The following is an 18,248-nucleotide window of genomic DNA, read 5'->3' on the forward strand; positions in this document are numbered from 1 at the left end:
TAGTGTTTAAGAGAAAATAAAGATATTTTAAACAAACAGTAAGTCGGGATAGCAAAGAGCAGACTTTTGATTTTTGTGGTATATCTTAGGAGATCAAAAGGAACAGCAGCAGGCAACAGACTGCTCCTTGTTGGGAGCCGACTCATAGCAGAAAACGGCTATCAGCTTTGCAGCCATCTCGAGCCATATACTTGTTTTCAACAGCCTACAACAGCTGAGCACACTCTGATAAACATCTTGTTTATCCCACATATCTTGTTTTGCTGTTTAGTGCCCCCAGCTGCAAGGCACATGGTATCCATGCCTATAAGGCACATGGCAAATCGTATAAATACCTCAGACTTTCCTTCAATAAGAGACAATAAACTTGAGACTTGATCAGAACCTCTGGCTCGTCTCCATTCTACGAGTCTCTTCCCCTTTTTCCCCACTCTCTCACTTGCTAGACCCTGACCAGACCGGAGCAGCAGAACGGTCCGGGATAGCTCCTCATTCAGGCAACAGTGAAATGCAATTCAGTTCAGACCTTCTAACCTGACCAGGAAGACTTTGGACTTCAACGTGTAAAGCAGAGGAGGCATGAGACCAAACCACCATTGCAAAGCAAAAACCTCTGGAAAGGATGCCCATGTCCAGCTTGCACTTGAGAGAATAGATTGCTCAGTGCTGGCTATTACAGAAGGAGAACCGACCTAATAAACTCATGAAACCAGGGAAGCAAAACCATTTCCTTATGCAGTTGCAAACCAGACAGTAGCTTTTTCCCTGCTTCTGCCAGAAGGGAGAGGAAGTCTGAGACCCCTGCTGGCTTTGTGTGGAGACCACATCAAGTGGGCACTGAACTGTTGCTTCAGACTACTGGGCACCAGAAACTAGAGGGGTGCTCCAAAAGAACAAGGGCAGGGATTTTAGAAAAGTGCTTGAATTCTGGTCAACACATGCCAAGTTACTGCCATAAGAACAGAAAGTCTTAGGGCAGTGGTTCGTTGTCAGGAGCCATAATGGGACAAGCTAATAATTAGCAGATGACCATCCTGAAATGCTTGCCTCGGATTATTATATAATCTGTGATGAGTGTGCTCCATCCAGCAAGGCTGTGGAGACGTGATTTTAGAAAAGATTCCTGCTATTAATATGCTTTTCCCATTATTATTATTATTATACATATGCAACAATCACTAAGCAATAGCACACCCCTTTGGAGCAGATCTCTGCAGATCTACGATGATGTACTGTCTTGTAGTAAAACTATATAGACAAATAGATGACTTCTTAAGTCTTAATGATGATCCTATAAGAATTCCTAAAATTATATCAATGATTATTAAGCTCTTTTATAATGGGACTGCTATTAAATCCCTCACGGATAGTCAAAACTGCAAGGAGAATTCTGCCAGTCTCCTGAGTGTCATCAGTTAATTGCCCAAGAGAGATAGTAAGAGTAAGAACAGGGAGGTGGCAAAGAATCAAGAGGAAGGGTAAAATGTGCTGAAATTTACATTTCTTTAAAATGTTTGTTTTCCCGACTTTATTTAATAGAGTGTGACTCCACACAAAGACTAGGGACCATGGAACTCAAGTTCACCTTCTAGCTATATTAGATCCTTGGACACAGTGGGGATTAAAATCCAGAGGCAGGGCTAGGGAGAAAATTCAGTAGGAAACATACAAGCCTAAGGACCTGAGTCTGGATCCCTAGAACCCAAAGTCAGACTCAGTAACCTGGAGATTATACTCTCGGGAATATGGGAGTTGGAGACAAGAGAATCTCTCGAAATTCATGGGCCAGCTGGCCTGGTGCCTGCAACAGCAAGGAGAGACCCCTCCTCAAACAATATGGAGAGTGGGGACCAACATGGAAATGTCCCCTGACCTCCTCATGACACACAAGCACTCTCACTGATAAACACACACAGCTCTTGCATGCTCATACGCCTGCAAACACATACACACACAGACATACAACACACATCATACATGTACCTTCACGAAGATTCTTTATAAATTAAAAGCAATATTTCACATTTTAAAAATACTCATTGAATGAGTAAAGCATAAGTAAAATATTACTGAGAACCAAGCGGGGAGAGGAAAACAGATGAGAAACAGGCAGTGAATGTATTGAAAGAATAATTACGGTTTTATAGCAGTATAGTACCAAGTGGGCAAGTGAAGTCACCTGGGAAGAGGAGAGACTGGAAAAGGACTGAGATCAACAAGAACAGCTGAGGAAAAGTAAGAAGTAACTTTATGCATAGGCCAGCAAGCATGTTAGTGCGCTACTCTCTGAATGCTTAACTCATGTCGACCAAACAGAGCCTTCGGTTTTCACTCAGCAAATACATAAGTCAATATCTGTTTACTTGGGAGGAACTATATTGGGTGCTAGAAATCAGTTGTAAATAATGTACAATCTGTGATGATATGAACACTGAGGCACAACAAAACATGATTTGCTGGCCAAAGCTACTGTTTTTATAAATAAAACTTTATTGAAACACAAACATAACCATTCGTGTATACATGTCTATGATTTTAAAATTTTAATTAATTGGGGTATAATTCACATGCCATGGATTCACTTATTAAAGCTTGCACTTCGGGGTTTTCAGTGTAGGCAGAGTTCTGTAGCCATCATTCACATCTGACATTCTAACATGGTCGTTATTTCTCAAAGAAACCCTGTACCCATTTGTCAGAACATGGTCCAGGAATGGAGCTGGGTGAGGTGAATTCTGAGTGTTGTGAGAAAAACAAACAAACAAACAAACAAAACCTCCAAGAAAACAGGACAAGAGTCTTGTGACCTCAGCTTCTTCAGAACATAGAATTGTTCCTGGATTGTGTTTTTGTGCACCTTTCCCAGGAGTAGCAGATAGGAGTGAGTGTACTGCAGATTATTCATTACAACTGGGTATTAGTTATTTATATGCCTCTGTGGAAAAGCATATTTTGCCATGTCCAGCTTGCCCTTATGATTCTACGCTTTACTCATGTGACTTCTCTTAACCCTCAGAGTATAAACTGGCTGATGCTCAGAATAAAGTTGGCTACTGAACGAGACTTTAGTCTGCCTCATTCTCTACCTTCTCAGGGGCGGTTAACACCCACTAACAGTCACTCCCATTTTCTTCTACAGTTTCCCAGCCCATGGGAAGCACTGATGGGCCTCCTGTGTGTGCAGATTCACCTATGCTGGATGTTTCACAGGAGCAGAACTTAGGCTGTGCACTTTTGATGTCAGCCCTTTTCACTTAGCCTATGGTCTTCAAGGTCCATCTTCTGTGCCGCACTCATCAGTGCTTCTTGTCGTGGTTCTAGGTCCTCTTCTACAGTATATTGCAATTGGATTGTAGCGACTAAAATATATAATGAGTGTTATTTTTAAATGCTTTGTGCTCCATAGTCTAAAGAGAAAATAAAGGACATTTTAGGGCCTTGAATTGGAGAAGAGTTTATAGATCAGCAAGTTCTCTATCTCCCTTAATCCTGGAATCACCCCCTTAGCTTTCCTGCTGGAGTTTTCTCTTGCTGAGAGAAGACTATCTAACCTCTCAGAAAACACCAAGAAAGGACACATTCCTGATGCAGACATGTAGAGACAGCAGAGAGAAAGGGTAGGATTGGGGGTTTATTAGTTAGTCTTCTGTTGCCATGATAAAGCCCCGTGCCCAAGGCAACATATAGAAGTAAGAGTTTATTTGAGCTTACAGTTCCAAAGGACAGAAAGTCCCTCATGACAGGCTGCATAGTGGCAAGCGGTGGGCCCGGCCGCAGGAACAGAAAACCAAGAGCTCCCATCTTTAACCAAAAGCACAAAGCAGAGAGTGTGATCTACTAGTTATGTGAGGCTTTTAATCTCAGTGTCCCGCCCCCATGATGTACTTCCTTCAGAAAGGCTGTACCACTTAACCTCCCTCAAACAATACCATCAACCGGGAACCAAGTGTTCACATGTGTGAGCTTGTGGGGGTCGGACAGTTTCATTCAGACCACTGCAGGGGCATAGAACAATCCATTAGAGTTTAGAAAGCTAGTTCTTTAAAAAATAAAATTAAATTTAAAAAGTTTGATATGATGGTTAAAAATTCAAAAGAAAGATATGATAAATAAAAGGAAAAACATCTCTGTGTTTTTGAGTTGTAAGACGTAAAAATAGTTAAGGCATCATTACTAACCAAAATGATTGACAGATTCAATCTAATTTCAACAAAGTCTGAAGAATTGTGTGTGTGTGTGTGTGTGTGTGAGAGAGAGAGAGAGAGAGAGAGAGAGAGACCTTAAAAGAGCAAAGTTGGGAGTCACATTTTTAAGTGAAAACTTATCGAAAGCTACAATAATAAAAGAGTGTGCTACCAGTGTAAGGACAGATATATAGATACAGAAGAGGAACAGAGAGCCCAGAAATAAATTGTCACATATATTGTCAAATAACCTTCAATGGGAGTACCAAGACCTTTCAGTGGAGAGCAGTCTTTGTGACCCATGATACTTGGAAGATGGCTATCTGCATGCAAAAGAATGAGCCTAGACTGTTAGCTAACATCACATACAACGATTAATTCAAGATGTGTCAGAGAACCAAAGGCCAAAACTGTAAAATCTAGGCTGGCCTTAAATGTGTCACCATCTTACCTTGACCTTCTGAGGACCACGAATATAGGCTTGTGCCACCTTGCTCAGATTAAGCAATACTTTAAATAAAGCTGTAGACCTAGAGTCATCACGCTTTCTGTCTGGGAAGGATTAGGAGGTGTGGCTTGGCTGGAGGAGGTAGGTCAATGGAGGGGGGCTTTGAGGTTTCAAAGCCCACACCATTCCTAGTTTTCTCTCTCTCTCTCCCTCATATACATATATATAACACACACATATATACATATGTATATATATCATATACATATATATGCATATGAGAAAGAAATGTGTATACATGTATATGTTTACATAGATGTATATAAACACATACATATATATATACATATATTTACACATATACATATATGTGCGTGTATCTACATATACTGCATCTAGAGCAAATTCCCTCTTCTAACACAGCTACAGTAAACAGTTATCAAATATAACAGATGTCCAATGATAGCTCCTACAACATGATGCTGTCCTGTGCTAAGACAGAACTTAATTCTCAAAATATCCTTTCCAGACAGACTCAGATTTCTGACTGGGACTGAACTGGGACAGCTGGGACATACAATCACTTCTATGGTAAAATGATCCATGCCTCTTATTCCATGGGCGTTCCCATCTTACAGAAATATGAATTTGGATGTATGGTATGCATGATACCGTGTTACCAATTACAGGACCTGTAATTACAACATCCTTTATAGTCGTGGTCCACGCTTCCTTTCAAAGTAATATCAAACGGACTGCTGGGCTGATGGAGAAAGGCTGTGGAGCAGAGGCCGTAGGAAAGAGGTCTTTACAGAGGCAAAGCACACACTCTGATTCCCTTGCTCTCTCCCCCTTCCTTCCCAGGCTTCACTCTCTGTCCAGGCCAGCTGGACAATCAAGTGGAACCCTTAGACCCTGTGGAGAGTCCAGACTGAGATGCATAAGAAAATAAAAAAGCACAGCACGTCAAGAAGTCTGATCAAGCTGGCAAAATTTTTATTGTTCACACTGGTTATATACTCTAAAAACAGGATATGGGGAGGGGTAGGAAAGGAAAGAGGGGGTTTGCAGGTGGAGGAAGCTACCAGCAGCTGTGGGGCCTAAGTTATTCTCACAAAGCCTTTCCATTACCAGGAGTTCTAAAATCATCTATCTGGCAGGATGTTGTCTAAATCTAGAGATCAGGAGGAAGGGTTACTAAGGTGGGTTGCTATGAGGCCTTGTTTGAAGTTCTGAGAACTGACAAGTGAATCATGGAAGGTAAGAAGAAAGAAGAATAGTAGATAGGAGAGCCAAGGATGAGTGTTTGCCAAGAGTAAGGCCTTGCCATGGCTTCCCACATCTCCCCCTTCCCTGTATAATAGAGCGCTGGAAGAATGGAGGGGGAAGTAGAGGCCTGATCCCCTTTGAGTTTCAGGCGTTGCGCTAAAGGGCTAAGCACTCCTTGGCTGGGGAGGCTGAGCCCCAGCCTCCCAGGCACTTAAGTGACCTATGCCAACCTGTATGCAATCAGGCATGCTTCTCAGGATCCCGTCTTTGAGTGCAAGGAAAGAGGTATCCCTGCAGTACTTTGTCTCGCACCTTCCATCCAGCATCCCCCTTTACAGAGGAGGATCAATGGTAGGACATCTCACAAAGGCAGCCACTCTAGGGAATTTGGGGGGGTTGAACTTTGAAGCACTGCATCAGGGCTGGTGCTTGACAAGTTCTGGAGTGGGTTCATCATCAGAGTCCAATTTTAGGTAATGGACCTGGAGTGGCTTGGCCACCAGGTTGTCTACCTGGGTCTTTATGAGAATACTAAGGCAAGAGAAGGCCCAGGGGTCAAAAGAAATGAGCAAGGGAAGGCCAACGAGAGGTCCAAGGATAGAAGGGAGCGAGGTAGAAAGCCAAGGCGAGGCAGAGAACCAGTTCTTATACCAGCTCTCGCTTTTTTCTTTTCTTTTTTCTAAGCCCTCTCAAACTCTGCGCATGCTGTCTTTCACTGCCCCTGATTTATCTGCAAAGAAGCAGCGCTCATCCTTTAAAGCGGCGCAGAGCCCTTTCTGTTGAAGGAGCAAGAGATCTAGGCCTCACTGTTCTGGAGGACAACTTTAGCTAAAGAGGAAAGTGACTCACTAAGGGCTTCGCTGCTCTGCTGTCGCTCTCTAACATCTTGATCAAGGGTGGCACTAAGCTCAGAGTAATAGTGGTTAGAGAGGACAAGGGAGGAAATTCCAGTCCCAGCGCCCACCGCCCCCAGCCCCAAGATGACTGCAATGGTCACTGCAATGATGAGCTCTCATTTTTGTGGGAGAACTTCATTGTGTCTTGAGGGTGAGGTCCAGGAAAGGCCCTCCTCTTGGTTCCATAAGTGGAAAAGTCATCTGAGGAGTAATAGGCTAACCACAGGAGAACCTGCACAAAAGATTCTTTGAAGCCTTAAAGGTAGTAAGGTGTATGCATGGAGTGAGTCCAGAGGAGCAGGGCTACCATGTATACTGAAGAGGGATAAGGTAAAAGTCGCCTGTAAAGTTAAAAAAGGTTTGCGTCTGATTATAATGCAAGCAAAGGTAGGAGGCAGCTTGTTCCCAGGAGGGGTGACGCAGGTACCAGATCCTGAGACCATCTCCAAAGAAAATCTTTTAAAGGAGGAATGTTGCCAATGGCAGTAACTATGTTCTGTGGAGAGAGTAACATTATTATGGGGGATAGCAATTCCTTCATAGAAAGGAGGGGAAGAATGATAACAAGGCCAGCGCTCCTGCGTGAGCTTTGTGCGAGAATCATTGATGGCAGCAAATGTCTGTTCTATCAGGGAAAAGACAAGGTGTGAAGAAGAACGATGAGAAACTGTTGTTAATGAGGGAGTCAACTCTGGCGCAGCATGATCCTGTGAAGGAGAGGCGGGAGGAGGAGAAGGAGGTCGAGAGTTAGAAGGTGGAGCAGGTTGGTGAGGGACCAAAACTGGATTAGGTCTTATGGCTACAGAGGAAGTTTTATGTGGGATTTCTCTGATGAGTTTGCTGTGAAGAGATGATGGATGTTAGTCAGTGGCCGTAAATCCGCAACCTGGTGGCCTATCTGGATTGAACCCGGGATGGCGAGCTCCGGAGGCTCTGGAGGCTCCATTGGGCCCAGGATCTTGACAGGAGGGGTGCTCTCCAAGGTGGCCCCAAGCGTGGACTTTGACCACAGCTGCCCAAACAGTGTTGAATACTTAACACTCAACTTTGGACCCTTCGAAACAGTGCATTGCTGGTGGTGCCTCCCTCTCTGTGACAATTCGACAATTCGTGGGTGCCTGGTGCAGCAAACACACAGTCGTAGCATATAAAGATGTCATCTATGTGTCTGGTGGAGACAATAGAAAAACAATGCTCAATGATCTCCTGCGTTTCTATGTGAAGGATTGCTCCTGGTGCAGACTGTAGGGGAGGGGAGTGTAGCCACCAGCGGCTACGGGTAACTGGGTTCACCTGAGAGGAAGGCTGGGAATGAAAGAGGAATGGAGGGCGAGAGACGCATGGGGCCAAGACAACATATTCTGATCAAGGCCCGAAGTTTAATATTTTGCTTTCACATATAAAAGGGAAGCCATACCCCCCAGAGTCTCTTCTCCAGAGGCTGGGTGAGGGGATAGCAGCCCAAAGGTGTCAAGGCAAGCTCAGCATGTGGTCCATTCTTCTTAGTTCCTGTAGCAGACTGCAGGGCACCAAGGCCAGCAATGCAATGCCTCCCAGGTCCTACTGTTGTTTGGTCTATTGTGGTAAATGGCTCACAGGCCTGCTCAAGGCTGTGGGGAAAGGGCACAGTTCCCCCCTTAATTTTTTTAAGATGGCAGTGCCAATATCTGGACGGGGCACAAAATTTCATCCCGTCTAGGGTCTCGAGTGGCCGGGCAACCATGCCTGGCTTAGGTTGGAGTTTATATTACTCCTATATTACCCATCTTTGAAGAAAACATACATAGCATATTGATGTATGCTTCTGTCTTAGGTTTATAGGAGCTCAAAACACTCTTACCTATCATAGACTGACTGGCCATTATTGGCACACTCTTTAGACCAAGACCACATTCAGACCAAAGGACCTGTGGGCATGCACTAGATGCAATTCTTCACAGCAATGTGTAACTGCCAGGATGAATAGCTGAGCTTGCTGAGAGCGATCCTGTGTGGGGGCAATCAATCTGCTTAAAATAAAAGGTTTGAAGGTTAAAAGCAACATGATTATCCAAGCAATGTAGAAAATAAGGTTGGGAGTGGAAATGTTCCAGTATCTAATTCAACTGCTAATTAGCATGGATCAGACACAAGTCTAGCCACCAGATATATAGTGGGTAGCTTTAAGTAATGATAAAAAACACTCTCCATTAAGAGTGGAAATTATATGCCAAGTTAAATCAGCTGGTTGATGAAGATTCTGAGCCATCTTTATCATTATTATCATTATCATTATTAGGCTCAAGATCTGTGTCCACTTGAGGACCAGTCTTTCAGGCAGCCATCGGACTCCATTCTTGTTCTGAAAAAATGTAGACTGACCCACGACCCCAAATTAAAACAAGATCAGGACCACACCACGTATTAGTTAAAAGGTCTCTCCACAAGACCTTGGCAAATGAGCTGGAAGTGATCAGATGCCAGTGGCGATCCGCTGCAGACTGACCTTTAGCATCCGTTTGCAGAAAATTTAAAACAAGACAAAAGCAAGGTATGCTTTTGGTGACCTTGGGGGTGTATAATTCCCTCTTTCTAGTTTAAAAAAGCCAATTTTTTACAATTACTTGTAAAACCAGGGAAGAAGCACCATTAGCTGCTTTTCCCATATTTACAGAGTTATGAAGATATTATTTTAAAGTTTTATAATCTCTCTTTCACAATTTCTTGTCTTTCAGGATAATAAGGAAATATCAGTAATATTAAATTGTCAACAAAACATCTCAAATGTTTGACTGTGGTCAAATAACTGTAATAGCCAGTTCCATTACCTATCTTAGTCTGATATGGAACACCAAGCACAGGAAAATAATATAGGCGATAACTAATTATATTTTTAGTTGCTTCTCTTGTTAAAGTAGTTGCAACTAAAAAGCCTAAAAGGTGTCAAGTCACATGTACATATTTTTATTTTTTAAAATCAAAAATGAGTAACATCTATTTGCCAAAACTGATTACATATAAGTCTTCAAGGCTTAACACCATTATGAAAAAATTGAAGATATTGAGAACAAGTTTTTGCAATTTAACTTGCACACTTTTTAGAAATGCCAAATTGTTGTCTTAAGCTATTACTCTTTTGATGCTGTAAAAAATAAGACTGTATGGCCAATTATTTTTGAAAAGCCTATAATCTGTCTAGTATATAAATCTGCTCTGGCATTTTCCTGGGGTTCATACAATCCAATGAGCCTTTTAAATGTCTTATAATGTTAAGAAACAGTACATGTTTTTAAAATTAAGTTGTATTTTTATAAATAACTATAAATTTTGAGAATCAACAATATCTAAAAAGGAAACAATTTTAAGCAATTATAAATCATGAGCCATATACTGGCTATGAGTATATAAATTGAAAGCTTGATTTTTTTAGCATTTTAAACAGTGGCTATAACACATAATTTAATTATTTGTGTTGAAGCAGGGGAAACTCAAGAAAATAAACATGTGATATAATTACATATTTTGCCTTCTCAATAGATGAGGCATCTGTAAATATAGTAAATATAGCAAATATCTTTTCTATGGGCTGCATGCATAGTAAATTTTAGGAAATATAAAAGCATACATAGAGAAAAGTTGTAACAACTTGTCTTTTGGATATGATCATCAAATTTGCCTAAAAAGTTTGCCATGTAATAGGCCAAATATCATTATTTTTTAATAACCAATTTAATTGCTATTTGGAATAAGGAATAAACCTTTTATCCAAAATGCTTTTAGGAATCTATCTTATAATTTTGTATTAACACAATAATTTTTTTATAATAGGATGTTCAAACTTTACTTGTAGATGAAGAAAGATAAATCCACCTTAATGGTTTCCTTTTCCAAAGGGCTGCTGTGGGCATATGAGTAGTAATAACACAAACAGACAACCATTTTTCATAGTCTATAAAATTTACCTGTTGATAACAGCTTACTCTACTTTTAACAAAGCTATCTCTCCTTATTTAGTTAACTGTCAAGGGGAATTACGACTTGTATCCCCTTGAGAATATCAAACAGAGGTTCAAATCCTCCTATGATAAGCTTAAGATAAGGTTTTAGCCAATTAATATCTCCTAACAACTTTTGAAAATCTTTAAATGCAAATAAAATTAAAAGCAAACCATTTTCTTTTTGCATGTACACTTGCAAGACAGAAGAGGGCACTAAATCCCACCACAAATGGATTCCATAAGTTTTCCCAGCCTTCCCTTTTGAAAAAAAAATTAAAAAGGGGGACCTGTGGGGAGCCAACAGAAGGCGGCTATCATCCTTGCAACCATCTTGAGCCATATACCCTGACAAGAGATTTGATTACATCAGCCTACAACAGCTGAGCACACTCTGATAACATCTTGGTTTAGATACCCAAGATCTTCCCTTGGGTGTGTGAGACTTAAAGCTGTGATTTAGAGCCGAATCTTAAGGGCATGACTTAGAAGTGAGACATATAAAAGGCGAGAGGCAGACAGAAGAGTTCAGTACAACTTGCAGCAGATTATTAGGTAGTAGACACTTAGCACTTGGAAGAAGTAACTTGGAACTTGGAGGCACTAGGGTCTAGGAACTAAGGAATAGGAACTCAAGACCTGGGACTTGGAGAGAAGAAGAGACACTGAAGAATAAACAAGATTGAATCACACTCTGTCTGGTCTCCATTCCTCGAGTCTGTCTTCACTCTCTCTCTTGCTGAAACCCAACCCGCAGACCGGAGAAGCTTGGGGCAGTGCGGGCTCTAACAATTTAGCCCCCAAGGCTTTTGGCAGTGTGGGTTCCAACACTGACAGCTTGACCCGCAACATTTTGGCCCCCAAGTGTGGGGCAGAGCGGCTCTCAACATTTCTGGCCCCCAAACGTGGGGCAGCCCAGACCGCAATACCCTGCTATATTTTAACACTTGCAAGTTCTGCTTTCTACGTGGACTTTATTTTTGTATTTGATGTGGGTAGGATTTTAACTTTATTTCTTCCATGTGTTTAACCATTTACCCACTGCCATCCCTGTCATAAATGAAGCTTTCATACTCATATGGGCCTCTTCTGAAGATAGTTTCATATTTCATGAATATTACATTACAAATCTGAGCTCAGAAATGCAGGTATCTGCAGTGGGAATGATATGTAGGCCGAGAGGCTACAAGAGGTTTACATGAGACCAATGAGATTGCAGATCAGGTGTCCAGGGAATATGCAAGTATCATCTCTTGACTCCTTCAGTCTGCCAAGCTGTAACTTGTTAGTTTTAGCTCCATAATTCCTAGGTTTGTAGCCTCCCTACCTTCTTCTGCCCTGCCCACCACGCATCCCTAAAGTTGGACCACTTTGGAATTGCCCATGAAACCCCAGGCTGCTAAGTCCCTTAAAGACCTTTAGCTTCCCAAGTCTGTTAGCCTCCATGTCCTCCTGGTCTCCTGGGTCTGCCTGTGCTGAGGGACCAACCCTCCTTTTTCCCCGCAGGGTGGAGAAGGAACGGACTTCTATCAGGTCCGAGCTCGTCTAGCCATGCTGGAGAAGAACTACAAACTGGCCGAAATGATCTTCTTGGAACAGGTAATGGGAGAAAGGGGACCGGATGGAAGAGGGAGTCCTGGGAGGGAAAAAGAATGAGACAGTGAGTCTTCCAAAAGTTTGGGGAGAACATTTAAGCTTAGAGAGTTTATCCCATGCCTTCCTTAGGTTCCTCCCTGTGTTAGTCTTTATCTAGGCAAACATCCTCCTGTGGACTGTAATATTTTCTTCTTTTCAGAATGATGTCTTAGCTCCTCTCCAGAACCTGTCTTTGAAATTCTTGTGCACATGCGCACGAGGGAGAGAGAGAGAGAGAGAGAGAGAGAGAGAGAGAGAGAGAGAGAGAGAGAGCACATACACACACATACACACAGAAACACATTTCAGCCAAGATGAGCAGGGCTCACTAGTATTGACCCTTGCCTTCCTGGCATCCTTTCTTCCATGTGGTACCCAGAACGCTGTCGAGGAGGCCATGGACATGTACCAGGAGCTACACCGCTGGGATGACTGCATTGCTGTGGCCGAGGCCAAGGTAGTGCTTCTGTCCTCATCACAACTGTTGAGAATTAGGCTAACAAAGCCATGAGATCTGGAATGGGGTCGGGGCTGGCTGCCATGGTGAGGAATTAACATACTGTGCCCTGGGAAGAGCCACACTGTCACAGAGGAACCGGGAAAAGTGGGAAGTGGGGGTGGGGGTGGGGGTGGGGGCTAGGCAGGATGAGATTCCTAGCTCCCTCTGTGCATGTCCAGGGACACCCAGCCCTGGAGAAGCTGCGCAGAGATTACTATCAGTGGTTAATGGACACACAGCAAGAGGAACGAGCAGGTGAACTTCAGGAGAGTCAAGGGGATGGGCTGGCAGCCATCAGCCTCTATCTCAAAGCTGGGCTCCCTGCCAAAGCTGCGCGGCTGGTGCTGACCCGAGAGGAGCTACTGGCCAACACGGAACTGGTAGAACATATCACCACAGCCCTCATCAAGGGAGAGCTCTATGAAAGGGTATGTTGACTGCCTTTCCCTGGCTCTTAATCTCTAGGACCTGAACCCCTCTCCTACCCAAAGGAAGCATGGGAAGGAACACATAACTCTGACTGACTGCAAGCATTCCTTCCTTGGGGAGCTGATTCTTGATTGTTTGTGTTCTGTGGGTTTCATTCACTGTTGCCAAATATGTATTGACAGGCAGGTGATCTCTTTGAGAAGATTGGAAATCCACAGCGGGCCCTTGAGTGCTACTGTAGAGGCAATGCATTCATGAAAGGTACTAGCCACTCAGGAGCGTTCCCTGACTCTGTACACTGTTGCCCATCCAGCACCCCTGCATCTCCCTGAGGATATCCTGCTTTCCCCTACTCCTCACCCATCGGCCATGCTACACCCCTGCCCTGTTTTCCTGAGCCTGGTGGTATAGAATCCTGAGAGGGAGGAAGCTTGTGGGCGGAGCTTTGTATTAGGTTTGCATACAGCTACTCGATTGGTCGGGAACAACCCCCTCTTATGATCTAGCCCTTGGACTCACGGGGCTTGTGAACGCCCTGTTTGCATGGTCCTGAACCCACTACTTGACCTTATGACATAGGTCGCACGCACGTCTCCTGTACGTCAACGGCTAGCGCCCCCAATGCTTGGCGGTTTGTCCAGTTAACCGCTGGAGTTGTCTCGGTCAGGGAGCATCCGAGACCCCTGTGAGTCATGCAGTTGAAGCACCTGAGGACCCTGCTGAGCCCTCAGGTGAGGAATCCCATGCCTCTCCCATTCCCCGACCACCAGGCATTCAAAAAAAAAAAAAACAGGAACAGAAGTTCATACTTTTGAGCTTCTACTTTGTGCAGAAGATTGTGAAAGATCTTTCTGCATCGCTAACGACTATAAGCTTTCAGTGCATCACATACATCAGTTGAGTGCTACGCCCCAATCTTAGGCTCTACGGGATCAAATCTACCCGCAGTACCTCAAGGCTCTTTCAGGAGGGAAAGGAGCATATGTAGACCACGATCACAACTCTACAGGATGAAATAAACGCTTTAGATATAAGCTCTTAAAAAGGTAGAGCGGAAGCTGAACTCTCTTTTGGATTGTGAAAGTGTGTCTCAGGTGCAGAAGAGGCTGGGCACTGGGGGAGGAGCCCAGAAACATAACCGATTGGGGTTGGGAGTGAAGTGGACAGAATTCCTGTCTTGGCTTAGCTCCAACACTGACTTGACCAAATGGTATCTCTGGCTTTAACCCTCACCATACACAGCCTTTCTATCACTAGCTTCTTCATCTGGTAAAGAAAAGGAGAATGTTAAGTAAAGTTCTACACACAACAGAGCCTTATTATAAGCTTTAGTGGCACAGGATAGTAGTCTCAGCAGTTGTGGAGTGCAAGACCAGCCTGGGTTACATGAGACGAGAGAGAGAGAGAGAAAGAGAGAGAGAGAAAGAGAGAGAGAGAGAGAGAGAGAGAGAGAGAGAGAGAGAGAGAGAGAGCCTGTGAGGTGGCTCAGTGGCTAAGGTACTTGCCACTAAGCCTGACCACCTGAGTTTGAGCCCTGTGACCCCACAGGAGAAGGAAAGAACCAGCTCATGCAAGTTGTCCTCTGACTGCCACACATGTCCCACCCTACCATAAATGTAAGGAAAAGGATTTAAAGAGCATTATAAACTGAAAGGCCATGAGAAGGATGATTGACACGAGAGAGACATTCCCAATTGAGAGGACAGGCTGACACTGCACAGATAAGAAGGTTGGCTATGGGGGGAAGTGACTCAGCAGCAGCATGAGAAACTGAGTTCAGATCTCCAGCATCCTCCTCAAAGCCAGGCACACCTGTAATCTCAGGGCTGCGAAGGCAGACAGGTGGGTCCCTAGAGTTCTAGTCCTAGACCTCCAGCCTAGCCGAGTCATGAGCTTTCAGTTCAATGAGAGACTCTGTCTTTAAAAAAAAAAAAAAAAAAAAAAAAAAAAAAACAAAAAAAAAAAAAAAAAAAAAAAAACTGAGGCAGAGAATGATTGTGAAAACACTTAATTGGACCTCTGACCTCTACATGCACACACAGACAGGCACATATAACCCCACCCCAGACACACAAGCAGACAGACAGACAGCCCTACATACAAAACAAGTATGCAGTTTGCAGGAAATGTTGCTAGTGGTAGAGCACACACTTAACATGCATGAGCCCTTGCATTCTTCTCTAGCACTAAACAAACAAGTCCTTACCTGATTGTGCTGTTACATGCCTGTGATCTTAGAACTTGGGAGACTGAGGCATGAGGATTACTGTGAGCTCAAAGCCAGTCTACATACATAGCAAGACCTTCTTTTAAAAAATAAGAGTAGTCAGGCATGGTGGCTCATGCCTTTAGTCTGAACACTTAGAAGTAGGGGCAGGCATATTTCTGTAAGTTCAATGCCAGTCTGGTTTACAAAGAGAGTTCTAGGGCTACATAGAGAGACTGTGTCTCAAAAAAGAATTCTAAATTATGTATGGCAGAATTAAGACATTAATACATATGACACAACAGCAGAATGTTTTTTTCCAGAGCTGAGAACCGAACCCAGGGCCTTGCACTTGCTAGGCAAGCACTCTACCACTGAGCTAAATCCCCAACCCCTACAGCAGAATTAAAGACATTAGAATTTTACCTTATAGAGTCAAACATACATGGACTCAAATATTGGATCTGCCATCTAAAAACTGTATGTATAAACCCGAGCAAGTTTCTTAATTTTCAGTGCCTCAGTTTCTCCATATGTAAAATGGGAATAATAATAGCTTGTACTTTGGGGTTTTGACATGTGGTACTTAATGGATTTCAAGCATTTATGAAAATGCCTGCCTGGCTCCGTTTCACTCAAGACAGTCCAGTCAGAGCACTTACTGTAGAGAGAGGAGAACTCACTGATTGTGGAACTCAGGAATGTTTGCAGGGTGTACAGACAGTAGCAGATGGAGTCCTAGCTCAGGGGTAGACGATACAAAGTTGTGCTCCTTGCAGGGTAAACTGGTACTGTAACCTGTGATTTCAAAAATACCCTAATGGAAATATTGGCAATAGAAACCTTTGGTCTCTTTAAAAAAAAAAAAAAAATGCTGTCATGGTGCAGCTGGGCCAGATGCCCAGGATGGACTCGGCCCAGGAAGGAGAGTGATCAGCAAATCTGATGAAGCACCTGCACCCCCTTCTACCCCACTGTGCTGGATGGTTGGGTCATGGCTATGGTGATGGAGTGGCTGTTGTCTGGCTGGTTTGGGGATTTGGGTGCGATGATCCTTTTCCCTTCAGGCTTTGGAGATATTTGGGTTAGGTTTGGTAAGTAGAAGTGTGTGAAGCCCAAGTGGCTAATCAGACATTTGGAATAGGAGCTAAGTTTTCTTACAAGAACGGAAACCTTTAGTGGCAGAGCCTGAGGGGACCACAGCTGCCTCAGTGAAGGACAAACAGGAAGAATGGTGTCACTGGGTGATACTCAATTATTTTCTCCTTTGATTTTTTTTAAGACAGAGTCTCATATAGCCCAGGCTGGCTTCAAGCTTGCTGTGTGACTGAGGATGACCCTATCCATGTGATCCTCCTGCCTCTGGCTCACGGGTGCTGGGATTTCAGGCGTGTGCCACCACACCTGTCACTCCCATATTTTTTTTTCTTTTTTTTTTTTTTTTTTGCCAGTTTACTTACTTAGCTTTTTGAGGTGCCAGGGATCAAACTTGGGGACTCATGAATGCAAAACAAGCACTCCTCCAACTGGGCTACTTTGTGGTGGCCACTTTTAACTCCAGAGTTTCAAAACGCGGGCATTTAAGCAGGGAAAGAGGCCTTGTTTCCATTCTCAGTTGAACAAGTCTCAGTTCTAGTTATGCTACTTCTTCTTCAAAGGCTCTCCCTGGGGTGGCCCCCTATGCTTCCTGCCTTCCTCTGCACTTGTGTACAAACTCTCAGCTCCCTTAAACTGCAGGTCCTTGACTTCCTTGTGCTATCCATTACATCTGAAGTAATTCATCATTCAACGTTATTCATCCTTCACAGTTTAATTTTGATCATTTAAGCATAAAATTGTCTTGGGCTTCTCTAAATCATTACTGCATTCAGTACATTTTCTTCTTATGGGGCCTTTACAGTTTTGTAGTATCAGGGGCAGCCCTGCTTATACACTGAAGGCGTAGAATCAGCCATAGGCCTGATATAAATGCCTGCTAATACAAAGTCCTGGGTCCCTGTGGAAAAACACTGAACAGATGGCTAGAAGCTATTGTAAACAAGCAGCTTTGGTGGGAAGTTGCCAAGCCTAAGTCGTCATAGATCTTATAGTAGGTGACCTTGGTGGATAGTACCAACTTAGATAAGGAGTCATAGTGAACTGTCCCCTGAACCTTCACCCAGCTGACACTCTGTTCTGGAGGATATCTTTACTCCCCATGAACACCTACACTCCTGCGTCATCCCCTTCCCCACATCCTGCCTTTTGGTGTATGTAACCACTGTGTGAAAAAGTAAAAATTATGGTTTGATCAGCCTATAGACAAGCTGTGTTTCTTTGTGTTCACCCGTTTTTCCCCCATTCTCTCTTAGGTGATCTCCCCGAACCCTGCTTAATGCCCTGCTGGATATTGTAGCATCTTATTAGGTCCAGGGTAGGATCTATGATTTGCTCTTTGTCTCTCTGTCAGCTCCTGGCCAAGTGCCTTTCTTGATGAAATGCTTGAAAACATTAATTGAATGAGTAGCTATAAAGACAAACATTTATCAGACAAATTGATTTTGTTTTCAGTAGCAGACTTGAGAGATGAGGGAACAGGGAGGCCATTGCTTTTGGAACAGCTGATGCCTTACATTTGTGTCATGAGTCTCAGAAAGTGCATTAAGGGCTCTGGAGATGGGTTAGTAGGTACAGTGTTTGGTTAGCTTGAGTGAAGCCCTGGGTTCCTT

The 18,248-nt window shown here is 43.5% G+C and overlaps 1 protein-coding gene across 1 annotated transcript; it reads left to right on the forward strand.

Moving 5' to 3' along the window:
• Positions 1–12,762: 12,762 nt before the first annotated feature.
• On the forward strand, positions 12,763–17,915 carry LOC143443830 (intraflagellar transport protein 172 homolog). The gene is made up of 5 exons (XM_076941777.1): positions 12,763–12,863; positions 13,085–13,333; positions 13,517–13,595; positions 13,648–13,739; positions 17,892–17,915. Exons 1-5 carry the CDS (start codon positions 12,804–12,806, stop codon positions 17,913–17,915), a joined length of 504 nt encoding a protein of 167 aa, XP_076797892.1. The 5' UTR covers positions 12,763–12,803.
• Positions 17,916–18,248: the final 333 nt, after the last annotated feature.

The sequence above is a fragment of the Arvicanthis niloticus genome, chromosome 11 (genome assembly GCF_011762505.2).
Source record: "Arvicanthis niloticus isolate mArvNil1 chromosome 11, mArvNil1.pat.X, whole genome shotgun sequence".
NCBI lineage: Eukaryota > Metazoa > Chordata > Mammalia > Rodentia > Muridae > Arvicanthis > Arvicanthis niloticus.

Coding starts and splice junctions, on each gene's coding strand:
- LOC143443830 (XM_076941777.1), top strand. CDS start 12,804: ATGGACATGTACCAGGAGCTACACCGCTGGGATGACTGCATTGCTGTG. Junction 12,864..13,084: donor TTGCTGTGGCCGAGGCCAAG/GTAGTGCTTCTG, acceptor GTGCATGTCCAG/GGACACCCAGCCCTGGAGAA. Junction 13,334..13,516: donor AGGGAGAGCTCTATGAAAGG/GTATGTTGACTG, acceptor ATGTATTGACAG/GCAGGTGATCTCTTTGAGAA.